We start from the raw sequence: 25,505 nt of genomic DNA on the forward strand, positions 1-25,505 counted from the left end.
CATGCTTGTTATTTGAAGAAATAAAAAAAAACTTTACAGCCCCTTTAAGTACTCTATATATTTGGTTGGATTTTTTTCAGATTATAATGCCATGACAACCTGGACTGCTAGTTATTTTGAAATGTAATATTTTCCTTTCCCTTGAGGTTTATTTTAATTTAATAAATATACTATATAACGCATCAAGTATTTGATTGCACATAAAAAATCTAGCAAGATGGCAGGAAATTGTTTCTGGATTGTGTTCCAAAATCTCAAGATGTACGGTGCGTTTTATACCATATGTATTATATTGCACATAAAGGTATAGAGAATACATTTTCATCTGACTGTTTTTCATGTTTAAATAGAACTGTTTTAACTACTTTACTCCAACACCACTTGGTATAAATTAGCACTGTACATTTTATGATGAGTGTATAAAATGTTATTCTTCACAGGCATGCAAATGTAACCAGACTCTGATAGTTACTAATTTTTACGTTTTTGAATTGTGTCACAGTAATCCATTCTTTGAAAAGGTAAAGTCACTAAGTAATCTGTACATCTACATTGCAGTTTAAATATGTAGCTAATTACTATCCAGTAGCCATAGGGACCTATACAAAGCAAATAAAGCACTTTAGTAAAAAAAAAATAATAATTTTTCTTTATCGTACATCACGGGACACAGAGCACCATAGTAATTACTATGTGGGTTATACGCCACCTATAGGTGAATGGACACTGGTACACTCAAAAGACAGGCAGTCCCCCTCCCTATATAACCCCTCCCATACAGTACCTCCGATTTTTCGCCAGTGTCTAAGGTGTTAATGAAGTGCTAAGAAGAGCTCCACAGGTGATCCTGTAGATGAATCAGGAGGGGCTATGCAATCGGATCCATTCAAAGAGCCAGAAACAAAAAAGGGTAAACCGATGGTACCCGAGCCTGGAAACTGAAGAACAACGTTTTTGCCTGTAATGCTTCTCTATGAGAGCTGGACTCTGGGACCCAGCGCCTTGGTCACATTTCCATACCACAGGTTTTCTCTGGCAGGGTGCTGTACAGGTCTAAGGGAGTGGACCCTATATACAAAGGGGACCCGGTCCTTGAAGGTCTGTCATGACAAAGCTTGCCGTAATGAGTGAAGATTGGACTTCTATTATCTACAGAGTCCTGCAGCGAGGAATGGCAAGTCTGCATTTGTTTGCAGTTTCTCTTTTAAAAAAAAGAGAGAGATCTGACTGTTTTCCCGGTGGGCACTGGGAGCAGTGTGCTGTTCAATCATGCTATATGCTCTTGCTCATGTGGGCTGCTGTTTCTTCCCCAGCCACTAGAGGGCGCAGGTTTGCTCAAGTCTAGCCTATTTTTTTATTTAGGCAAGAAGTGGAAGGGCGGCCATTCCATGTGGGGACAGGTTCAGATCAAGGATGCTTGATAGGGCTTGGAGACAGAATGGCGGCCCGTGAGTGTGTGAGTACTTGCTTGGGGGGGACAGGGTGCAGACAAGTCATGATTACATGCTGCATATTTTCTGTCAATACAAGGGGCCTGCACATCTGTAAGTAGATACACCCCTATATGATTAGCAGTTCACTTTAAAGGTGTTATCTGCTTGTAGGCAGGAACAGCATAATATACGTGCTTGCAAATTTATTTCTTAATTGCATGTTTTACAGCACATGCTTAAAAAAACATGAGCATGGGTGCATTTTAGGGAGTTGTATCTCCAATATAGTGCATATGTGCTTGGTATCCTGCAGGTCTGAGTATGAGACCAACTGCAGTTGAGCAGGTGCTTGCTTACAAACTAGCTAAAACGCACGACTGCTGGAACGCACAGTTGCTGGAGCACGCAGTTGCCAAAACGCATAGATGCTAAAACGCACGGTTTCTGGAGCACATGGTTGCTGAAGTTTACTGCTTTTACCAGTTCACATGTTTGCATAAAAATACATGATCATGGGTGTACAAAATGCATGTTTGGACATGTTTGTGTAAAAACATTTTTTTTTATTGTTGATGACATAAAAAGTGACAGGATCACTTATGGATACATGGTCACATAAAGATGCATGTTTATGTTTGTATAGATATGCATGGTTTTTACATAGTCACATAAAAATGCTTGATCACATAAAGATGGTTAGTTGCAGAAAGATGCTTGATCGCATAAGATGCTTGATCGCACAAGGGTGCTTGATCGTACAGAGAGGCTCGATCACACAAGGATGCTTGATTGCACAAGGGTGCTTGATCACACAGAGAGGCTTGATCGCATTAAGATGCATGATCGCCTAAAGATGCATGGTTGCATAATGAAGCGTGTTAACCACTTCAGCCCCGGACCATTATGCAGCTTAAAGACCAGAGGTGTTTTTACAATTTGGAACTGCGCTGCTTTAACTGGTAACTGCGCGGTCATGCAATGTTGTACCCAAACGAAATTTTCGTAATTTTTTCCCCACAAATAGAGCTTTATTTTGATGGTATTTGATTGCCTCTGCGATTTTTTTTTTTTTTTGCAATATAAATGGAAAAAGACCGAAAATTTTGAAAAAATTAATATATTTTCTATTTTTGTTATAAAAATTATAGCGTCCCGGCTCCAACCATGGTTAGCACAGTTAGTAGATCTAGATCAGGTAGGGTTCATCCCTGGCCGGGAGGCCAGGGATAACACAATTAAAATCCTTAACCTGGTGCACTATGCCGGAGAGAAAAAAATCCCCTGCGTATTTCTGAACACCGACGCAGAAAAGGCGTTTGATAGGGTAAATTTGCGTTTTTTGGAGGAAGTACTGAGACAGGCTGGATTGGGGGAACGCATGGTCAGATGGATCATGAGTGTCTACATGAACCCACATGCCTCAGTAAGAGTCAATGGAGTACTATCATGCCCCTTTAAGATCACAAATGGCACGAGACAGGGATGCCCCCTATCGCCCCTGTTGTTCGCTCTCTCATTCGAGCCCCTATTAAACAGAATCCGCCGGATATTCAGGCAATACAGATGGGAGAGCGGATACACAAGGTGGCAGCGTATGCGGACGACCTGCTATTTTAAGTGACTAACCCCCATGTTTCACTCCCCAACCTAGTAAGAGAAATTGAGACCTATGGAAGAATATCTAACTTGAAAATTAATAACACTAAATCTGAAGCAATGAATGTGGCGGTCCCTGGCCCTATGGGAGATATAATAAAACAGAATTTCAAGTTTAAATGGGAGAAGGCCCTAAAATATCTGGGTACATATATTTAATCAAACATCAAGAATATTAATGCGTTGAATTTCCCCCCATTATATAATGCAATATGAATACTCTTAGACAAATGGAGACTCTGGGCCATATTCTCAAACAAGTTACGCCGGTGTATCTACTGATACACCGGCGTAAATCGAATTTCCCGCCGGCGTATCATTGTTTTGTATTCACAAAACAAGATACGCCGGATTTAGGCTAGGATCCGACTAGTGTAAGTCACTTACACTGTCGGAACATAAATGTAATTCGCCGCCGGCCGCTAGATGGCGTTTACGTTCAGGTCTCATTTGTTTATGCAAATGAGCCTGATACCTGATTCCCGAACGAAATCGCGTCGCGTAACCGTCGCTTACGTCGTTTGCGTAAGCGTAAGGTTACCCTTGCTATATGAGGGGTAACCTTATGCCAGTCCCACGTATGCCATGTTAAGTATGGCGTCGGGTCCGCGTCGTCTTTTCCCGTCGGGTACTTCGTTTTACTAAGTCGTTCTTGAATACGACTTTACGTCAATGACGCACACGTCGGCGTCATTGACGTTTTCCGTCGAGAACTGGAGCATGCGCACTGGGCTATTTTAAGCCCGGCGCATGCGCAGTTCGAACGGCACGGGGGCGCGTTTAATTTAAATACAAGCCGCCCCCTTGGAATTACGCGGGGATACGCCGGGCCAATTACACTACGCCGCCCCAAACTACGGAGCAAGTGATTGGGGAATACAGCACTTGCTCCTGTAAGTTGGGGCGGCATAGTGTAAATGGCTTACACGACGCCGCCGCAGGATCTACGAGAATATGGCCCATGGGCTGCACTCATGGTTTGGGAGAGGAAGTATAGTGAAATAGCTAGATTCAGCAAGACCGCCTTAACTTTACGGCGGCGCAGTGTATCGTGTTTACACTACGCCGCTGTAAGTTAGCGAGGCAAGTACATGATTCACAAAGTACTTGCCTGCTAAGTTACGGCGGAGTAGCGTAAATCGGGCCGGCGTAACCGCGCCTAATTCAAATTCGGCTGAGTGTTTTATGTTAATGGGGGGGTGACCTGACGTGATTGACGTATTTTACAAACGGTGTGTACATATCCCAGTGTGCATTGCGGCAAAGTACGCCGCACAGTCCTATTGGTTTCGACGTGGACGTAAATTACGTCCAGCCCTATTCACGGGCGACTTACGCAAACAACGTAAAATTTTCAAATTTCGACGCGGGAACGACAGCCATACTTAACATTACTATTCCAGCTATTTGATGGAATAACTTTAGGCCTGAAAATGCGTTACGTAAACGGCGTATCTTTACTGCGTCGGCAAGCGTACGTTCGTGAATCGGCGTAACTACTCATTTACATATTCTAGGCCGACCGCAATGGAAGCGCCACCTAGCGGTCAGCCTAAAAATTACATTTTAGGATACGACGGTGTAAGACACTTACGCCGCTCGTATCTGAGCCTAATTTAAGCGTATCTGGTTTCCAGAATACACTTAAATTTGCGTCGGCGCAGATTCTGACTTAGGCCGGCGTATCTACTGATACGCCGGCCTAAATCTTTCTGAATCTGCCTATTAATGTGTGTTCTACCAAAAGTGCTGTATCTGTTTCAGGCTCTGCCAATCTCCATCCTGGCAGTCTTTCTCCGTCAGGTGAATACCTTGTTCATGAAGTTTATATGGGCAGGGAAACAAGCTAGAATCAAAAGAGACTTGTTGAGAATGCCTAAGAGCTCAGGGGGGATGGCAGTCCCAAATATAGTAAAATACTACAGAGCAACACACTTGACAAGGCTGGTAGATTGGTGCAGACATGGGGAGTGTAAACGCTGGGTAGACATAGAGCAATATGTAAGTCCAATCCCATTAACTAGAGCACCTTGGTGCTATGTGGTACTCCCTAGATATCTCAAGAGACACCCTATAATAGGGCCTACATTACAAATTTCAGCAAAAATATGTGGAAACAAGAAATTCTCAACAGGTAAATCACCATTGCTACCTATAATAGGAAACCCTAATTTTACTCCAGGGATGGAGAGGGGTACAGCTGAAAAGTTTAGAGAAAAGGGCCTCTGTCAGGTCTTAGATTTTTCGAAGTCAGGTGCGTGGCCTTCCATTGGGGACCTAACAAAGGTAGGAGGCTTATTTGAACTTACAATGTGGCAGGCGCTTCAGGTAAGCCATTTTCTAAGATCAATGGGCCCGGTAACAGAATTCCAAAGGCAACTGACGGTACTGGAGAGATGTTGTAGCGAGGTGGAATCACTTTCAATAGTGGTATCCAAAATGTATGGGTTTTTGAACACACCCTCGGAAGAATTTGTGATGCCAAGTATTAGCAAATGGGAGAGGGACCTGGGGAGAACTTTCACCCCAACCCAGCATAAACAAATAATCTTCCTGGCACTTAATTCCTCGGTGTGTTCGAAGACTCAAGAAGCTAACTATAAACTTCTCACACAATGGTATTACACTCCAGAAAGGCTACATAAATTTGATAAAGAAGTAGCGGAAAGTTGTTGGAGATGTGGCAAAGAGCAAGGAACACTTTTACACATTTTTTGGTCGTGCCAAAAAATGAGACATTACTGGGAGGAGGTACGGAGAATTTCCCAAAAATGTATTGAAGATTTGATCCCAGATGACCCTACCTTCTTTCTGTTGCATAGCTCACAGATATTTTTTATTTATTTTTGGTATTTGGGGGGGGGGGGGGTGGGAATTAGCATAAGAGAACAATGTAATAGGAGTGATGAATGTATAGATCAATAATTGATGTATGGTGAATTTTATGGAATAATAGGTAGATTCAGAAAGAGTTAGGCCGGCTTATCAGTAGATAAGCCGACCTAACTCAGAATCTACGCCGACTTATGTTTAAGTGTATTCTCAAACAGAGATACGCTTAAACATATCTAAGATACGACGGCTTGCGCCGTCCTATCTTAGGTTGCAATATTGAGGCTGGCCGCTAGGTGGCGCTTCCATTGCGGTCGGCGTAGAATATGTAAATTAGTAGATGCGCCGATTCACGAACGTACGCCTGGCCGACGCAGTACATTTACGCCGTTTACGTAAGAGATAGGCCGCCTAAAGTTAGAGCTAGGACCTAGGTGGCGTATCCAATGTTAAGTACGGCCGCCGTTCCCACGTTGAAATTCTAAATTTTTACGTCGTTTGCGTAAGTCGTCCGTGAATAGGGATTTACGTTGTTTACGTCCACGTCAAAATCAATAGGCCCGTGCGGCGTACTTAGCCGCAATGCACACTGGGAAATGTAGGAGCCCGGCGCATGCGCAGTTGAAAAACACCGTCAAAAACGTAAGGTCAAGCTCCATTAACATAAAACACGCCCATTTACACACATTTGAATTAGGCGCCCTTACGCCCGCCCGCTTTAGGCTACGCCGCCGTAACATAGCAGGCAAGTACTTTGAGAATCAAGTACTTGCCTCGCTAACTTACGGCGGCGTAGCCTAAACACGCTAAGCTACGCCGCCGCAAGTTTACACCAATCTCTCTGAATCTACCTATATGTTTTTTGGTTTGTATGTGTACTATTATCAGTTGTAACTTCTTGTATTCTATTTTGATAAAATAAAATAAAAGATAAGTAAAAAAAAGAAAAATCGAATAAACTAAATTTTAGTCATACATTTAGGCCAAAATGTATTCAGCCACATGTCTTTAGTAAAAAAAATGTCAAGCGTATATCTACAAACTAGGGTACATTTTCTGGAATTTATGACTGCCTATCTAATTTCTTGAGGTGCGCTATACCGTGAAGGACCAATATTGGAATTAGTCCATCATAAATACAGTGCATACAGACCATAAAAGATCATATATCATAATGTGTCTGCTGAAATCAAATGTAACACACTTAAAAAGACTAACAATATGAATATTGAAAAAAACAGACAAGGATGTGGTCTCATCTGTTTTTTTATAGAGCAGCTCTTCACTGTTTCTTTAATTCTTTATCTATGTCTATCACATAAACAGAGCTGCTGTTGTGGTGCTTTTTTCTTGTTTTGGTTTGGCAATTGGTTAGCGCAGAATTTTTTGCACACTTCTCATTTCTTGAGGTGCTAACATGGCAGGGCAGTACAACCCCCCCCCCCCAAATGACCCCATTTTGGAAAGTAGACACCCCAAGGAAATTGCTGAGAGGCATGTTGAGTCCATTAAATATTTTTTTTTTGTCCCAAGTGATTGAATAATGACAAAAAAAAATGTTTTACAAAAAGTTGTCACTAAATGATATATTGCTCACACATGCCATGGGCGTATGTGGAATTGCACCCCAAATACATTTTGCTGCTTCTCCTGAGTACGGGATACCACATGTGTGGGACTTTTTGGGAGCCTAGCCACGTACGGGGCCCCGAAAACCAAGCACCGCCTTCAGGATTTCTAAGGGTGCAAATTTTTGATTTCACTCCTTACTACCTATCACAGTTTCGAAGGCCATGAAATGCCAAGATAGCACAAAACCCCCCTAAATGACCCCATTTTGGAAAGTAGACACTCCAAGCTATTTGCTGAGAGGCATGGTGAGTATTTTACAGCTCTCATTTGTTTTTGAAAATGAAGAAAGAAAAGATGGACGGACACAGCCTTTTTTAAGTCTTGACAAGTGGGTTATGTTCCTGTTCACAGGAGAGGACTAGGCAGAAACATGTTAGATAATAAAATACATGTTACTTTAACAGAGTTGAACAGCCCCGCCCCCTCTGGATATAACCCTCCTCCCTGCAGCATGCAGCCTCAGTTTTTTTTCTGCCTAGCAAAGGAGAAGGACGTATGGCTCCCTTTGGGCACAGCGCTCTGAGGAGATTTTTTTGTTTTCTTTTATTTTGTTATTTTCTTTATTTGAGAATCTTCTATCAACTGCCGGCTGAGTGACAGGCTGGATATATAGATCCTTGTAGTCTCCTCAGTCCAGCCAGCGAGTGTGAGCACATCATTGCTAAGGGCTGGGTCTGCCACGACATACCCCATGACTCCTGGGGTGGCCGGTGAGCTTTTTTGCTCCAGGACTGGGCTGTGGTGTTGTCTCACTCACAGTGGACCGGGCCGACAGCTACTCCAATGCGGTTGTATGCCTGTCAGGTGCTGGACCAGGGGGAATGGTCATTGCATCCGGAGGTGTTTCAACTCCTTTGCAGGAAGTGGGGCACACCGGACATGGATCTCCTGGCCTCTCACTTCAACCGCAAGGTGTCGAGGTTCGTGGCCAGGTCCAGAGATCCCTGGGCAGACGCATCAGATGCTTTGGTGACCCCGTGGGGTCAGTATCAGCTAATTTATGCCTTTCCCCCATTGAAGTTGCTTCCTCGGCTGCTCTGCAGAGTGGAGGCCAAAGGGATCCCGATGATTCTAATTGCTCCGGATTGGCCCCGGCGTCCTTGGTATGCCGATCTCGTGCGCCTGGTGGCGGATGCGGGAGGACATTCTGTCTCAAGGTCCCATACTTCATCCTGCTTTACAGTCGCTGGCTTTAACGGCATGGCTATTGAAAGCCAGGTTTTAAGGGATCGGGGTCTTTCCGACTCAGTCATCTCAACCATGCACGGAAATCTTCTTTCAGGAAGATCTACCATCGCACCTGGAAGGCCTACATCTCTTTGTGCGGTTTCCAGGGTCCTGCTGTTTTTACAGCATGGAGTGGATCAGAAACTTGCCTTAAGCACCATTAAGGGACAGATTTCAGCCTTGGCTGTGTTCTTTCAGCGGCCTTTGACGGCCCATTCTCTGGTGGGTACCTTTGTGCAGGGGGTTTGTCATATACTTCCCCCTCTTAAACCACCTCTTCCTCCATGGGATTTCAATCTGGTGTTATCGGTTCTTCAGGAACCTCCCTTTGAAAACATCAGAGAGATTCCCCTCTTGGCGCTATCTTAGAAGGTGGCCTTTTTGGTGGCCATTACTTCTGTCAGAAGGGTTTCTGAGATGGCGGCCTTGTCTTGCAAGTCACCATACTTGATCATCCATAAGAATAAAGCGGTATTGCGCCTGCAACTTTCTTTTCTTCCGAAGGTGATTTTGGCCTTTCACCTGAATGAGGACATTGTATTTCCTTCCTTATGTCCTCGGCCGGCACATCCTAAGGAGGTTGCGCTTCATACTTTGGACGTGGTACGTGCTTTGTGGGTGTACCAGTCTGCTACGGCTCAGTTTCGGAGATCTGATTCACTTTTTGTGTCGGTGTCTGGTCCACAAAAGGGCCTGGCGGTCTCGTCAGCCACTATTTCTCAGTGGATCAGGCAGACCATCATACAGGCCTATGCTCTTAAGGGGTGGGCGCCCCCCTTTCCGGTCACGGCACATTCGACCAGGGCAATTTGTGCTTCCTGGGCTTTCCGACATCAAGCATCTGTCTCACAGGTGTGTAAGGCGGCAACTTGGTTCACACATTTTCCAAGTTTTACAAGGTTGATGTGAGTGCATCTTCTGATGCTTCTTTCGGCCGCCAAGTTATGCAGGTGGCTGTTTAAAGTTGCAACTCCTCCATTGAGTAGCTCTGCTTGTTTGGGGTGAAGTTGTTTGTTTTTACTGATACTGTTCCCACCCCTAATTTTTTTGACACTTGGGGACGTCCCACTTGTCAAGACTTGAGAAGGCTGTGTCTGTCCATGGATGATACGAGAAAATAGGATTTTTTGTACTCTGTCGTCCATGGACGGACACAGCAACCATCCCTCCTTTTTAAGTTTGTACTGCTTGTTTCGAACTGAGGCTGCATGCTGCAGGGAGGAGGGTTAGGTCCAGAGGGACCGCCCCCTGGGCGTGGCTGTTCAACTCTGTTAAAGTAACATGTATTTAATTATCTAACACTTGAGAAGGCTGTGTCCATCCATGAACGACAGAGAAAAGGATTTTACGGTGAGTACAAAAAATCCAATTTTTTTTTAAAACTTTGTGACAAAAAGCGAGATCTGCAAAATACTCACCATAACTCTCAGCAAATAGCTTGGGGTGTCTACTTTCCAAAATGCGGTCATTTGGGGGGGGTTTGTGCCATATGGGCATTCCATGGCCTCCGAAAATGTAATAGGCAGTGAGGAGTGAAATCAAAAATTTACACCCTTAGAAAGCCTGAAGGCGGTGCTTGGTTTTTGGGGTTCCATACGCAGCAAGGCTCCCAAAAAGTCTCACACATGTGGTATCCCCGTACTCAGGAGAAGCAACAGAATGTATTTTGGGGTGTAATTCCACATATGCCCATGGCATGTTTGAGCAATATATAATTTAGTGACAACTTTGCGTAGAAAAAAATAAATAAATACATTTTCCCGCAACTTGTGTCAAAATCTAAAATATTCCATGGACTTGACATGCCTCTCAGAAAATAGCTTGGGATGTCTACTTTCCAAAATGGGGTAATTTTGGGGGGTTTTGAACTGTCCTGGCATTTTATGCACAACATTTAGAAGCTTATGTCACACATCATCCACTTTTCTAACCATTTGAAGACAAAGCCCTTTCTGAAACTTTTTTTTTACATGAAAATATATATTTTTTTTGCAAGAAAATTACGTTGAACCCCCAAACATTATATATATTTTTTAAAGCAAAGGCCCTACAAATTAAAATGGTGGGTGTTGCATTTGTTTTTTCCACACAGTATTTGCGCAGCGATTTTTCAAACACATTTTTGGGGGGAAAAATACACGTTTTAAAATTTTAATACACTAAAACACACTATATTGCCCAAATGGTTGATGAAATAAAAAAGATGATCTTAGCCCGAGTACGTGAATACCAAACACGTCATGCTTTATGTATGTAGTTTGGTTTGGGGGCATCCTCCTACAAAAAGTTATGCCGCATACACACAGTCTGACTTTTACACGGGCAAGCCTCCGTTGGAATTTTGACTGTATGTACGCGGCATAAAAAGTTATGCCGCGTACACACGGTCATACTTTTCCACGGGCAAGCCTCCGATGGAATTTCGGCTGTATGTAAGCGGCATTAGGAGCAAAATCGCTCCTCCGCCCCTGCTGTCCCCATGCTTCGGCATATATCCTCTTTTTTTTTTAACTGTGGGGGTGAAATCACCTCCTACAACATTGGAGTCACAGCTTTACGTATCGTGGGAGCAAACGCTGTTGCTGTCAAGATAAATAAATCTGTGCTGCAACTGAATGGTGTACCTGCTAAGCCAGGGCTCAAAATTTTTAAGTCCTGAGCTACTAGCCAGGCCTTAAGAGTTACTCGCCACCAGTTGCCACACCCAACCCAACCCCTACCCTGCCCCGCCCCGCCCCTAAAAATGCCCTTGTAAATTCTGGGACCTGTGTGTCTGTCAGAAGGCAGTGGTGGTAAGGAGGGGGGCCTGGAAATTTCGTAGATCGTCGCAATCGTTATACAGCAATCTCACCCAGAAAAGCAAACAAGCAGAGCTTCCCCTTTTGGGTTGAGATCTGCTTTAAGCCTAGCTGTTTAAGGACCCAGAACTGTACGGTGGATTAAAGGGGGAGAAACTGTCACGCTCTCACATACCCAGAAATAGAAGGGCAGTTGGGGGAGAAGCGAGATAGACACTGTAAACTTAAAGCAGAGTTCCACCCTAAAGTGGAGCTTCCGCTCATCGGATTCCTCCCCCCGCCCCTCCAGTGCCACAATTGGCACCTTTTCGTGGGGACAGGATACCTGTCAAAGACAGGTATCCCTCCCCACTTGCGGAAGTCCCCCGGCGACGTCACCACAGGGCTCCCTCCTGCACTGGACGCCACGCTAATAGGAGAGAGGAGCGTGCCTCGCGCATGCGCAGTAGGGTTCCCTTACCCGCAAGGGTGACGGCAGCCCCCGACAGCTGATGGGAAACATCAGCTGCGGTGCCGACATCAAGGGACACCATGACAGGTACGGTAAGTCTCCATTCATTAAAAGCCAGCAGCTGCAGTATGTGTAGCTGCTGGCTTTTAATTTTTTTAATTTTTTGCCCTGGAACACCTCTTTAACCTATTACTTTGCCAAGCATGAAAAAGTACAGGTGCACTTTAGGGCTGTTTCACACGGGCGGACCGTATGTCCACTTTTTTATCCATCCATATACGGATGAAAAAGGGACGTCCCTATGAGATTGCGGGTGTCAGCGGATGAACATCCGCTGACACCCGATCTCACCTGGCTCCGCAATCCTCCGATTCTGCAGATGGAGGAAAACCCGATTTTTCCATCCGTCTGCGGATCGGATCGGGTGAACACGGACAGACGGTCCGTGTTCATCCGATCCCCCCATAGAGGAGAGCGGAAAAAGACAGGGCAGTCCCCGCACACTGTCATCCGCCGGCTCAGTGGGGATCAGCGGAGGAATCCCCGCTGAGCAAGCGGAGGTTCATGGGGCGGATCATCACTGATCCGCCCCGTGTGAAAGAGCCCTTAGGAAGAAAACGTATTGTGCCAACAGACAGAAAGTGCTCCTCTCTAGACACAACAAATGTAATAGTAATATGTACATGCCACTGATAAACCCATGTCACTATATGTTTCGGACAAGTTTCAGCACAAAATTTAATTCTGAACAATACTAGATTTTCTATTTTTTTTTCACCCATAAAACAAGAGTACCTTTTCAAGCTGCTTTGTAGTACCTGATATTTAAAATGTAGAAAGGGTAGGGCATTCCCAAGCTTGTCGTGTTTTCAGACATCTGCTGACTTTGCTAGCATCAGCTCCTGCATCAACAACCATTCCGTAGGAACTGTCAGATGGTGGAAAGTCCGAACACACCCACTGCCTGAGCCAAGGCAGCTGGCCCGCCTTCCTGTCCTCCGAGCTGAGCAGACCTGCTCTCCACACAAGCTGAGCTGAACCAGCCGTCCCTCCTCCCCGGCTAATCTAAGTAGACCCACCCACTTGGGAGGCAGCCAGTCCGCCTCCCAAGTTGAGCAGACGCTCCCCCACTGCATAAGCAGAGCCTAGCCAGCCAGCCAGCCAGCCTGCCTCCCTGCTAGAGCTGTGACAAGCATACCCGCCTGTGATGAGTAGAGCTGGTCGGCCCTCCCCCCGCCCGAGCTGAGTGGACCCGCCTCCCTCCAAAGGTGAGCAGAGCTGACCGTACCCGCCTCCCACCTGTGATAAGCAGGCCTGGCCAGCCCACCCCCCCCCCCCCCCGCCCGAGCTAAGCATACCCGCCTCCCACCTGTGACGAGCAGAGCTGGCCAGCCCGCCCCTCCCTCCCGAGCTGAGCGAATCCGCCCCCCACCTGAGATGAGACAAGCTGGCCAGCCAGCCTCCCCCCGCTCGAGCTGAGCCAGAGCACTCACAGTGCTCTTAATTCCACTCGCCATATGCGAGCAGGCGAGTGGAAATTTTGAGGGCTGTGCTAAGCAAATGATGTTTAACATTAAAACAAAGTTACATTACAGTATAACAGTAAGACCTTACCATACCATACCTGCAAAGCAAATACCAAAAAAACAAAAAAAAATTTTTTTAATGCAATCTGTGCCTAAAATATATATATGCTGAAGCATGGGGACATCCTCCCGCAAAAAAGTTATACCTCGTACACACGATTGGACTTTTCCACGGGCAGGCCTCCATCGGAATTTCGACCAAATGTACGCAGCATTAGGAGCAAAATCGCTCCTCCGCCCCTGCTGCCCCCATGCTTCGGCATGTATGCTCTTTTTTTTTAACTGTGGTGGTGAAATCACCTCCTACAGCACTGGAGTCACGGCTTTATGTATCGTGGGAGCAAACGCTGTTGTTGTCAAGATAAATAAATCCGCGCTGCAGCTGAATGGCGTACCTGAAAACAAAAAAATGGTTAACAATAAAACACAGTAAACAGTAAAGTATAAAAAAATTACATATCTGAAAAGCAAACATAATAAAAGATAACAACAATAAAACATTGCAGAATAGAATACAGTAAAAACGAGCAGAATAGAGAGAGAATAGAGAGGGAGAGATCAATTAACCGTTTTTTTTTTTGTGTTTTTTATTTATTTATTTTTTTAACACTTTTTTTGTAACTGTAACTGTTCAACTTTTCGGTTCCAGGTTTGGGTCTCTCAAAATGCTATGGCATCTTGGGAGACCCTGTGTAAATGTGTCCTATTCTGTGGAATGCTGTACCCTACGCTAAAACTGCACTAGTGTGTGGTAGCGTTCAAAACATTTACCAATGCAAAGACCAGGATTGTCAGGACAGCGGGGACAATAACGGGTGTCATGCCTATATCCACGCCTTCTACAGACACAACATTTTCCTTGGGGGGCTCGTTGGGTAGGGGTACTCTCGAGGACATACGGAAAATGCCTCTCATGCTGCATTTGGTTGGGAATGATAAGGTGCAGCACCGCCTGGATACAGAAGGGCTGTGACGATCTCATCCTGGAATGTAAGGAAGGATCCAGTCTGTCCTGAAGCTCTGTATAGCACATGAACGTTCAGCAAAGCCAATTGAAATAAGTATAGAGACACTTTTTTGTACCAGCGTCTGGCCTTATGGGCAATTTGATACGGTGCCAACAACTGGTTGTTGAGGTCCACCCCTCCCATATTTTGGTTATATTCGTGGACACAGAGGGGCTTCTCCACAACACTAGCCGCCATACGAATTTGGACTGTCGTGTCTGCGTGAAGGGAGGTAAGAACGAAAACATTCTTATTATCCCTCCACTTCACAGCGAGCAAATTATTACACTTCAAGCAGGCTCTCTCCCCCAGTCTAAGACCGGAATCTACAAGCCCCTGGGGAAAGCCCCGGCGATTAGGTCGCACGGTGCCACATGCGCCAATCTGATGATCAAACAAGTGACTAAAAAGTGGCACGCTCGTGTAATAATTGTCCACATACAAATGGTACCCCGAATAAGAGTGACACCAAGTCCCACACAATCTTGCCAGCGCTCCCTATGTAGTCTGGGCAGTTCTCCGGCTCTACGTGACTATCTTTTCCCTCATAAACCATAAAGCTCCATACATAGCCTGTTGCCCTGTCACAGAACTTATAGAGCTTGATTCCGTATCTGGCACGCTTGCTGGGAAGGTACTGCTTGTAAGACAAGCGGCCAGAAAATTTAATCAGGGACTCATCAACGCAGACAACTTGATGGGAAGTAAACAAGGCTGTGCGTCCTGGTGTCAGTGTGGTGTTGTGCAACTTACTTGATGTCTTCTCTCCTCGCTGCTCTGGACGAAAAGACCGCTGCAAGGAGAGATGACATCACTTCCTCCTGCCTGTGTTTACATTACACAGGCAGGGGAAGCTTCTTACTCGCCAGGAGCAATCGTGAGGGGGTGGCCAGAAATCAATGGTTGCCCCCTTATCACATATCGCTCCTGAAGCAGGCATCGGGGGGTCCGATTGGACCCCCCGATTGGACCCCCCACCCGCGGGAAGGCAGGGACGTACATGTACACCCATGTGCCCACCCGTGCCATTCTGTCGACGTATATCGTTGTGCGGCGGTTATTACATGTTGTACAGGACGCCGGGGTTGGGTCCTGGATGGACGCTATGTTGCGCACATTTTTGGAGTCTGGTCCCTTTAAAGCAGTGATGTAGGATTCAGGAGAGCCTCCCCTTCTGACCCCTGGCTTTCAGGCACACAGGGGGTTAAGAACTCCCAGGAAATCAGCTTAAAGGACAGGAAGTGCTGATAGAGGGTGTGAAGGAGTTTGGGAGTAAACCTGTCTGCAGAAGCTGTGCATTGCTGAGAAGGACTGGAAGATCTACCTAAACCGTATGTGCCTTTGTTTTGTTTTGTTTTGTTTGCTGTGCTGAAGGAAAAACAGACTTTTTCATTTATGCTGGAGACAAGCAGGACTTTTGCTTTAATGCTTTTCCCTGTGTGCTGAAGAAAGCGTTGTTTTGTTTCATTTGGTCACAAATAAAAACCCTTTTTGTTCACTGTTACATTTAAGCACTTAATCCCGTAGAGCTAAAGAACCCCCAAAGTTCACAATGTTTACTTAAATATACATGATTCCTCATGATCGCATAGGAATACATGTCTGCATAGATACGTGTTGTGTAATGTTGCACAACACGTTTCATAAATGCATGCTTGCTTTGCAAAGATGCTTGTTTCATGGCACATGTGCTACATGAATGCGTGTGTACAGCGCACACTTTTCATATTTTGCCTAAAAGCATATTTGTATGGACTCATGCTTCCATGAACGCACGCTTCCATAGAGGCATATTGCTTTAACACATGCTGCATACATTAAAGCTGTATATGTCAGGGGCGGATGCAGAGTCTAATCTCGGGAGGGGCACTGCCAAAATTTCTGCCGGCAATTTGTAGGGGCAATGGCTGGTGTTGGCGCTTCAATCATCACGGCACCGTGGTTAATATGGTGTCAGGATGATTGAAGCACATAATTTCAATTATTACTGTGTGGGAGCAGCCAGGTCCAAGAGAAGTGTTCAGAGTCCAATAAGACCTTGCCCATCAACATCCTAGAAGTTCGGGCAGCACGTCTAGCTCTAATAGCCTGGACATTCAGGTTGCAAGGTTGTCCCATCAGGCTACAATCCGACAATACCAAGGCGGTGGCCTATACCAATCACCAAGGTGGCACCAGAAGCCGTGCAGCCCAGAAGGAGGTGAATCAAATTCTGGCCTGGGCAGAGGAGCAGGTACCTTGCCTATCTGCAGTTTTCATGCCAGGGGTGGAGAATTGGCAGACGGATTTCTTGAGTAGTCAACAAATAGTAAGGGCTCTACATCCCAACATTTTTCTGGCCATATGCCAAAGATGGGGTACCCCAGATATAGTTGTATTAGCGTCCAGGTTCAACAGAAAGTTGGACAGCCTTATGTCAAGGACAAGGGATCCACTCGCATGCGGGACAGATGTGTTAGTGACCCAGTGGGATCAGTTTTCACTGATTTATGTTTTTTCTCCAGTTCAGATGCTACAGCTGCTTCTTCGCAGGATCAAAGAGGAACAGAAACCAGTAATTCTAATAGCCCCAGCATGGCCCAGAAGATCCTGGTATGCAGAAATCGTAAGGATGACAGTAAAGCCCCATACACACTATCAGTTTTCCTGATGGTTTTCTCTTCAGGTTTACCAAAACCATCTAATATGAGGTCAAACCTTAAGCGTTTCAATTTGAATGCAATCAGGCAGGTCCTTGTACTACATGGTTTTGGTAAACCTGAAGAGAAAACCAGCAGGAAAACTGATAGTGTGTATGGGGCTTTAGGAGTTCATGGACTCTTCCTTATTGCCCGAACCTGCTAGGACCATTTATTATAGGGTCTGGAAGGCCTATATTTCCTGGTGTCAAACCAAAGGATGGCAACCTCTGAAGTTTTGTCATAGGTAGAATTCTTGCCTTCCTACAGTTGGAGGTAGAAATCAAGGGTCAGATTTCGGCCTTGTCAGTGTTTTTTCAAAGGCCGCTTGCTTCGTATTCTTTGTTCCGGGCCCTTTATACAAGGGGTAACACATATGGCTCCGCCAATTAGGACACCGTTGTGCCCATATGATTTGAATCTGGTTCTGTCAGTTTTACAAAGACAGCTTTTTGAGCGATGCGCAAGATTTCCTTGGTTCTTTTGACAAGGAAGTTAGCGTGCTTAGTTGCGGTAACTCCGCAAGAAGGGTATCAGAATTGGCAGCTTTTTCTTGTAAAGAGCCATACATAGTTGCATAGTTAGTCAGGTTGAAAAAAGACAAGTTCAGCCATAAAAAAAAAAAATAATAAGATCATACAATCCCATATACCCAATTCTATACCCACAGTTGATCCAGAGGATGGCGAAAAACCCCAGCAGAGCACAATCCAATTTGCTACAGCAGGGGGAAAAAATCCTTCCTGATCCCCCGAGAGGCAATCGGATATTCCCCAGATCAACTTTACCTATAAATGTTAGTACCCCGTTGTAACGGAATGACCCGTGACACCCAGAGACTTTTGAAGGATGAGGGGTACTCCTGTGCCAGCGTCACGAATGACTCTTGGGTCTAGGGTCACCCTGTGCTCCTTTTGGGCATAGGGTGACTGATAACTGATAATTCATATTGCAGGATATCTTGAGATATTACAAGTGGTTATTCTGACCCCACCAGGTCAGTGGAGTGTTTTCATTCAATGGGGGAACACATGCTTTTGAAGTGTTAATTGCGTAGACTCCTGAAAGACATTCAATTGTCTGAAGGGTCAGATGTCTCCTTTCAGGGGTAGGGAATTGGCATGTCAATTATGTTTAGTAAAGGAATGTGTTTTGTGTAACAGGTGAGGGGAACTTGTCAAGCTGTAGTAATTAACCCCTCTAATGCGGAGACGGGACGTCTGGGGGATGATTAGTAATTAGTCCATCTGAATGTGCAATGAAGCCCCATTGTGTGATGTGTGGGTGGAGTGTTTCTTTGTCCCTGTGATTAACTTTAACATGCTTGTACTGTATATAAGAAAGCAAAAATACCATTAAAAGGGTTTATACATTTTGAAACCAGAGCTAGTGCTTGTGTCTCGGTTATTCTGGGAAATGGGATAGATCGTGTCTGTTGGATGGTTGGAGTGTTAGATAAGCTGTCGTGGCTGATGGAACGGGAATATCGTAAACGGTGGTGACCGTTACAGAGGTGGCAGCAGTGGGATGTTTCCATCGCCAGAGGAACAGCTACAAGGACACAGGACAATGGAGACACAGTATGAACGTCTGAAGCTCTCTTCCCTCATTAACTTACTGGAGAGCCGGGGGAGACCGGCCAGCAACTGTAAGAAAAGGGACATTATTGCAGAACTTGTCAAAATGGATAGAGCTGAAAGGCCCAGCGTAACAGACAGGACACCTGAGGAAGAAAGTTTTGATCGGGCTGTTAAATGTGGACTGGCACAGTATGGTCCTAATCCTCCACCGGAGACCATAGACCTGGTTATCGCGGCTGTGGATACCACTTGGCTACATCAAAGAGGTGCTGCAGCAGCAGAAGTCACAGCAGCACCAACTGAAGAGAGAGGAGAGGTACAGATACCAGTCTCCATGGAACAGGAATTCCGAAGGAGGTTACAAGATATGCGGATACAGCACAGAGGACCAGTATCAGAGGAGGCCCTGCTGGGATGGTCGGATGCGATTCATTGCCAACTCTAGAAGGAAGCGCTAGCTCTTGAGCAGCAACACCAGGGGAAGGTCCTCCCCTCCATCCATGTAAGGTACTGGCCGCAGTATGATGCACGAATGCCGTTATTGGGGGAACAACCGAAGCAGAAGTGGACAGCCGAGTTAAGCAGGCTGATCTGGGCAGAGATGCGGTTGGACGAGAGCTACAGAGCCCTCCGGTGGTATGTAGCTCAAGATTGCCCATGGTCAGCGGATGACAGCCCCATGGAAGGCTTTGACTATGATGGCCTGGGACTATTGTATTGGAGGATGTCCAGTGATCCTGACTTCGGGGATGACCGGGAGTGGTGCTTGGAGGACATAATGGAGCACAGAGAGGAAAAATTGAATGTCTCGGAAGGCCACTGGTTGCAGGAAGATTTGGAGTTTCTAGCTATTCAGGAATGGGAGCTGTAGATCGCCTACAGACAGCTTCTAGACTCTGCTCAGCAGCAGGGTGGGGCTCCCGTTGCCTGGGACTATGAGGAAATTTCAGATGACAGCTCTGAAATCCTAGCTGATGAATTGGCAGTGGAAAATATGGAGATTGCCATCCCTAAAGCCGAAGCGGATGGTGTGGAGTTCCAGGGAGCCGGGGCAGTTGGCCCCTCTTTCAAGCAACAAGCTGAGGTGGTTAAGCTTTTACTCTCAGCCAAATCACTGGCAGCAGGGCAGGATGCTACTGGCCTCTGCACACAACTACAGCTTGAGCTGACATCGGTGGATGGGACTGTGGTCTCCACTCACAGCAACCCAGCAGAAGAGCTGGCAACAGAGCAGAGTGCCACAAGCCTCTGCTCTCAACTAACGGAAGAGTGAGTTCCTGTGGTAGTGGATGGGACTGTGGTCTCCACTCACAGCAACCCAGTAGAAGAGCTGGCAACAGAGCAGAGTGCCACAAGCCTCTGCTCTCAACTAACGGAAGAGGGAGTTCCTGTGGTAGTGGATGGGACTTCAGTCTTCACTGACACAACCCCAGAAAATGGTGCGGCACTGAGACAGGAGGATGTCGGCTTTGCCAGTCCAGGCCTCTCCCCAGCGGCAGGCAGGTTCTCTGAGAGAGGCAGAGGTTGGCTGGGTGAGTAATGCTCTGTTTGGAGCAATTTATTTGGGGTACGGTATGGATACCAGCATTGGAGGACTGGAACTACTGACTAACTTCGGAGTCAAACCGTTTGGGGTTCCCTCCTGTGTCAGTTTCCCACCGAAAGGGGAGAGATGTAACGGAATGACCCGTGACACCCAGAGACTTTTGAAGAATGAGGGGTACTCCTGTGCCAGCATCACTAATGACTCTTGGGTCACCCTGTGCACCTTTTGGGTATAGGGTGATTGATAACTGATAATTCATATTGCAGGATATCTTGAGATATTACAAGTGGTTATTCTGACCCCACCAGGTCAGTGGAGTGTTTTCGTTCAATGGGGGACACATGCTTTTGAGGTGTTAATTGTGTGGACTCCTGAACGACATTCCATTGTGTGATGCTAACTAAGTCTGAAGGGTCAGATGTCTCCTTTCAGGGGTAGGGAATTAGCATGTCAATTATGTTTAGTAAAGGAATATGTTTTGTGTAACAGGTGGGGGGAACTTGTCAAACTGTAGTAATTAACCCCTCTAATGCGGAGACGGGACCTCTGGGGGATGATTAGTAATTAGCCCATCTGAATGTGTAATGAAGCCCCATTGTGTGATGTGTGGGTGGATTGTTTCTTTGTCCCTGTGATTAACATGTTTGTACTGTATATAAGAAAGCTACGATACCATTAAAAGGGTTCATACATTTTGAAACCAGAGCTAGAGCTTGTGTCTCGGTCATTCTGGGAAATGGGATGGATCGTGTCTGCTGGATTGTGGACTGTCGGATAAGCTGTCGTGGGGCAATGGAATGGGAATATCGTAAACGGTGGTGACCGTTACACCAGTTATATTATGTACATTTAGGAAAGAATCCAGGCCTTTCTTAAAGCAATCTACTGAGCTGGCCAGAACCACCTCTGCAGGGAGTCTATTCCACAATTTCACAGCTCTTACCGTGAAGAAACCTTTCTGTATTTGGAGGGGAAATCTCTTTTCCTCTATATGTAAAGAGTGCCCCCTTGTCCTTTGTGTTGACCTTAAAGTGAATAACTCAACACCAAGTTCACTATATGGACCCCTTATATATTTGTACATGTTGATCATATCCCCCCTTAATCTCCTCTTCTCAAGAGTGAATAAATTCAGTTCCTCTAATCTTTCCTCATAGCTGAGCTCCTCCATGCCTCTTATCAGTTTGGTTGCCCTTCTCTGCACGTTCTCCAGTTCCAGTTCCCTCTAGTTGTACAAAAGGATACGGTAGTGTTGTGTCCTCACCCAACCTTTCTGTCTAAGGTAATGTCAGGTTTCCATCTGAATCAAGATATTGCCCTGCCTTCCTTTTTTCCAGAACCTTGTTCTGCGGAAGAAAAATTGTTACTCTTGAAGGTAGTGAGGGCAGTTAAAGCCTATCTGAAGGCGACAGCTCAGATACGGAAAACTGATGTTTTGTTTGTGCTGTCAGATGGCCCCAGAAAAGGGCGGGCAGCGTAAAAATCGACAATTTTCAAAGTGGATTTGTCAGGTTGTTATTGTTATATTTGGTCTGAAAAGGAAGATATCACCTTTTCAAGTTAAAGCACACTCTAGGGCAATCAGTGCATCTTGGGCAGTGCATCACCAGGCTTCTGTGCAAGGTTGCAACTTGGTTGTCAGTGCATACATTCACTAGATTCTATCAGGTGCATATAAGATGGCAAGAGGATGCCGACTTTGGACGCAGTGTGCTGCAGTCAGCAGTATAGGTCCTCGCATCTGCTTTGATTTGTGTATCCCTCCCCTCAGATGGGATTGCTTTGGGACATCCCACATATTAATTACTATGGTGCTCTGTGTCTCGTGATGTACGATAAAGAAAATAGGATTTTTTTAACAGCTTACCTGTAAAATCATTTTCCTGGAGTACATCACGGAACACAAAGGTCCCGCCCCTCTTATTGGTATATATTGTAAGGGGTTAGCTCGGTAGCAGGGTGTGTGACCCCTTGGATGGGTTCACTACACACTGAATTATTACAGACAGGCAGTCGAAGACGGTTGAAAACAAAGATTTTTGGTTTATTCTTCCATCTTGCTGGAAACAAGTGCAAGCATCCAAACAGCATAAACAAAATCAAACATAAAATAAACCCTGGCCACTTGGGGCGTCTATCTTCACCACACAGGAACCTATCTATGAAGTCTGGCACAGCCTAGTGCTGGGCAGACACTGCTGGTCATACAGCAGAAAAACAATAGTCTTTTGATTTTTATCACACAAAAAAATCAATCCTCTCCTCACCTCCTCAGAAGACTTTCAGTACCGCTCTCCTTACTCACAAAACCTCAGGATGATGCAGCAATTCAGTGGTAATCGTCTGGACTACATATAGAGGCCTTAATTGTCTCATTCTGAACAGCTGAAGTCTTCCAACACCCTTAGACAATTTCTGGCTACTTTTCAGCCGACGCCTAATAACAATTGGTGTATTGTCTAAACAAGGCAGAAATGTATGTCCCGTCTGTGACAACACCCACAGATTTACCTGACTTCCTGTCACAATATATATTGCTTTGCTACAAAATCTGAGGTGCTCCCTGTATGGGATTGGTTATATAGGGACGGGGACTTTCTGTACCAGTGTCCATTCACCTATAGGTGGAGTAATCACTATGGTGCTCTGTGTCCCGTGATGTACTCCAAAAAAAGGATTTTACAGGTAAGCTGTTATAAAAATCCTATTTTTGCCCTGATGGCTGGGACAAGAGAAGTCTTGAAAGAGGTGCAGTATAAAACCTTGACAACTATAAATGACACATGATCCGAACATAAAACCTCCACTTTTATAAAGTTTTTGTCCAAACTCATAAGCAAATTTGCCTATGCTTCTTCCCATATCTTGTTTAAGAAAAGTACTGATATGTGTTTATACAGGATAGAACGGGACCATGTCTTTGCACAGAAGAAAGCAGAGAGGGCAACAGTCAGAATGCATATGAGAGACAAGTACAGACTGCCACAGGTAAAAATTGGTTTCTAGCATCTGTGTTCAAGCTGTGTGCTTACATTCAACAAAACATGACTTAAAGAAAGTTCTGGTCTGAATAAATATTTCTGCCATTTCTAATCACAGACCTGTTCAGATCTCTAAGAGGCGGTTCACACTGGGGCGACCTGGGATCCGACTTCAGGTCACCCCAGGTCGCCCCTAGTCGCCTCAAGTCGCACTGCATGAAGAAATGAATGTAAGTAAATGGAGCCGTCTTAATGTAGAGCATGCAGAGCTTATTACTAATGTTCAGATAAAGGAACACCTGGGTAGCAGTGATCATAACATGATTTCATTTGATGTTAGCTGTAAGCAAGAAATACATACAGGAAAGATAAAAACACTTAATTTCAAGAGAGCAAATTTTCCAAGGATGAGGGCTGCTCTCCAGGTCTTGGACTGGGAGGGAATATTGGCATTGATGAACACAGAACAGAAATGGGAATTCTTCAATAAGACCATTTATGAACTCACTACAAAGTATGTTCCCATGGGCAATACGTTTAAAAGGCTAAAGATAAAACCTATGTGGCTCTCGGTCAAAGTTAAAAAAGCTATAAACAATAAGAAAATAGCTTTTAAAAAATATAAAAATGAAGGAACACTAGTGTTGGTTAAATGTTACAAAGAATATAACAGGATATGTAAAAAGGAAATCAAAGATGCAAAAATTCAAAACGAACGACAGATTGCAAAAGATAGTAGGACAAACCCCAAAAAATTCTTCAAATATATTAATAGTAAAAAGGTCAAGTCTGAGCATGTAGGCCCTTTACTAAATAATCTAGATTGGGTGACTGGGGACAAAGAGAAGGCTAATTTATTAAATGCTTTCTTCAGCTCTGTGTATACCATTGAGCATGGGGGAGCTCATGTCCAAAATGGGGGTGGTAGTGACACAGCCCTAAATCCACAATGGCTCAAAAGGTCCAGAAATATTTAGACAGAATAAAGGTGGATAAAGCACCTGGACCAGATGGCATCCACCCACGGATCCTAAAAGAATTGAGCTCTGTAATTTCAAAGCCATTGTATCTAGTTTTTAGGGACTCATTAATGACAGGAATAGTACCACTGGATTGGCGTAGAGCCAATGTGGTGCCTATATTTAAAAAGGGAACAAAGTCTTTACCAAGTAACTATAGACCTGTTAGTCTAACTTCTATAGTTGGGAAGATACTGGAACGTTTAATAAAAGATCACATGGATGAGTTCTTGCTGGGAAAAAACTATTTAAGCAACATTTCGAACATTTAAGAAATTTCGAAATGCGAAAATTCGGAAATACGAAAATATTCGCAAATACGAAAATTCAGAAATACCAAATTTCGAAAATTGAAAAATTCGAAATTTCGAAAAATTAAAAATTCGAAAATTGAAAAATTCGAAATTTTTCAATTTTCGAATTTTTCAATTTCGAATTTTCGAAATTCGTAAATACGAAAATTCAGAAATACGAAAATTCGAAAATTCGGAAATTTTCGATTTTTTTCGAATTTCGAATTTTTCAATTTTCCAAATTCGGAAATTGAGAAATTGAAAAATTGGAAAAGTGAAAACTGCGAATATTCGAAGATTGAAAAATTCGAAATTTGAAAAAATTTTAAATTTCGTTTTTCGAATTTTTCAATTTTCGAAATTTCGATTTCGACCTGTTAGTCTAACTTCTATAGTTGGGAAGATACTGGAACGTTTAATAAAAGACCACATAGATGAGTTCTTGCTGGGGAAAAAACTAAGCAACAGACAGCATGGATTCATGAAAGACAGAAGTTGTCAGACAAACCTGATTTCCTTTTATGAAGAGGTAAGTAAAACCTTGGACAGAGGCGTGGCTGTGGACGTGGTTTACTTGGATTTTGCAAAAGCGTTCGATACAGTTCCGCACACACGGCTCATGTGTAAGGTAAGGTCTACACTGCATATATCAGTTTATAAATGGATAGAAAACTGGCTGAAAGACAGAATTCAGAGAGTCGTGGTTAATGTTAGACATGTGCACTGCCAAAAAATTCCTTTTTTTCGTTTATGTTACTTTCGTTTTTTTATTTTTCCGTAAATTCG

The 25,505-nt window shown here is 44.7% G+C and overlaps 1 protein-coding gene across 1 annotated transcript in view; it reads left to right on the top strand.

Moving 5' to 3' along the window:
• Nucleotides 1–25,505, top strand: part of LOC120910469 (complexin-4-like) — a 91,455-nt gene that overhangs the window by 42,946 nt on the left and 23,004 nt on the right. The window contains exon 2 of the mRNA XM_040322229.1: nt 23,327–23,414. Within this exon, the coding sequence (XP_040178163.1) occupies nt 23,327–23,414 (88 nt within the window). The remainder of the gene's footprint in view (nt 1–23,326; nt 23,415–25,505) is intronic.

Source organism: Rana temporaria, chromosome 1 (assembly GCF_905171775.1).
Source record: "Rana temporaria chromosome 1, aRanTem1.1, whole genome shotgun sequence".
Taxonomy (NCBI): domain Eukaryota; kingdom Metazoa; phylum Chordata; class Amphibia; order Anura; family Ranidae; genus Rana; species Rana temporaria.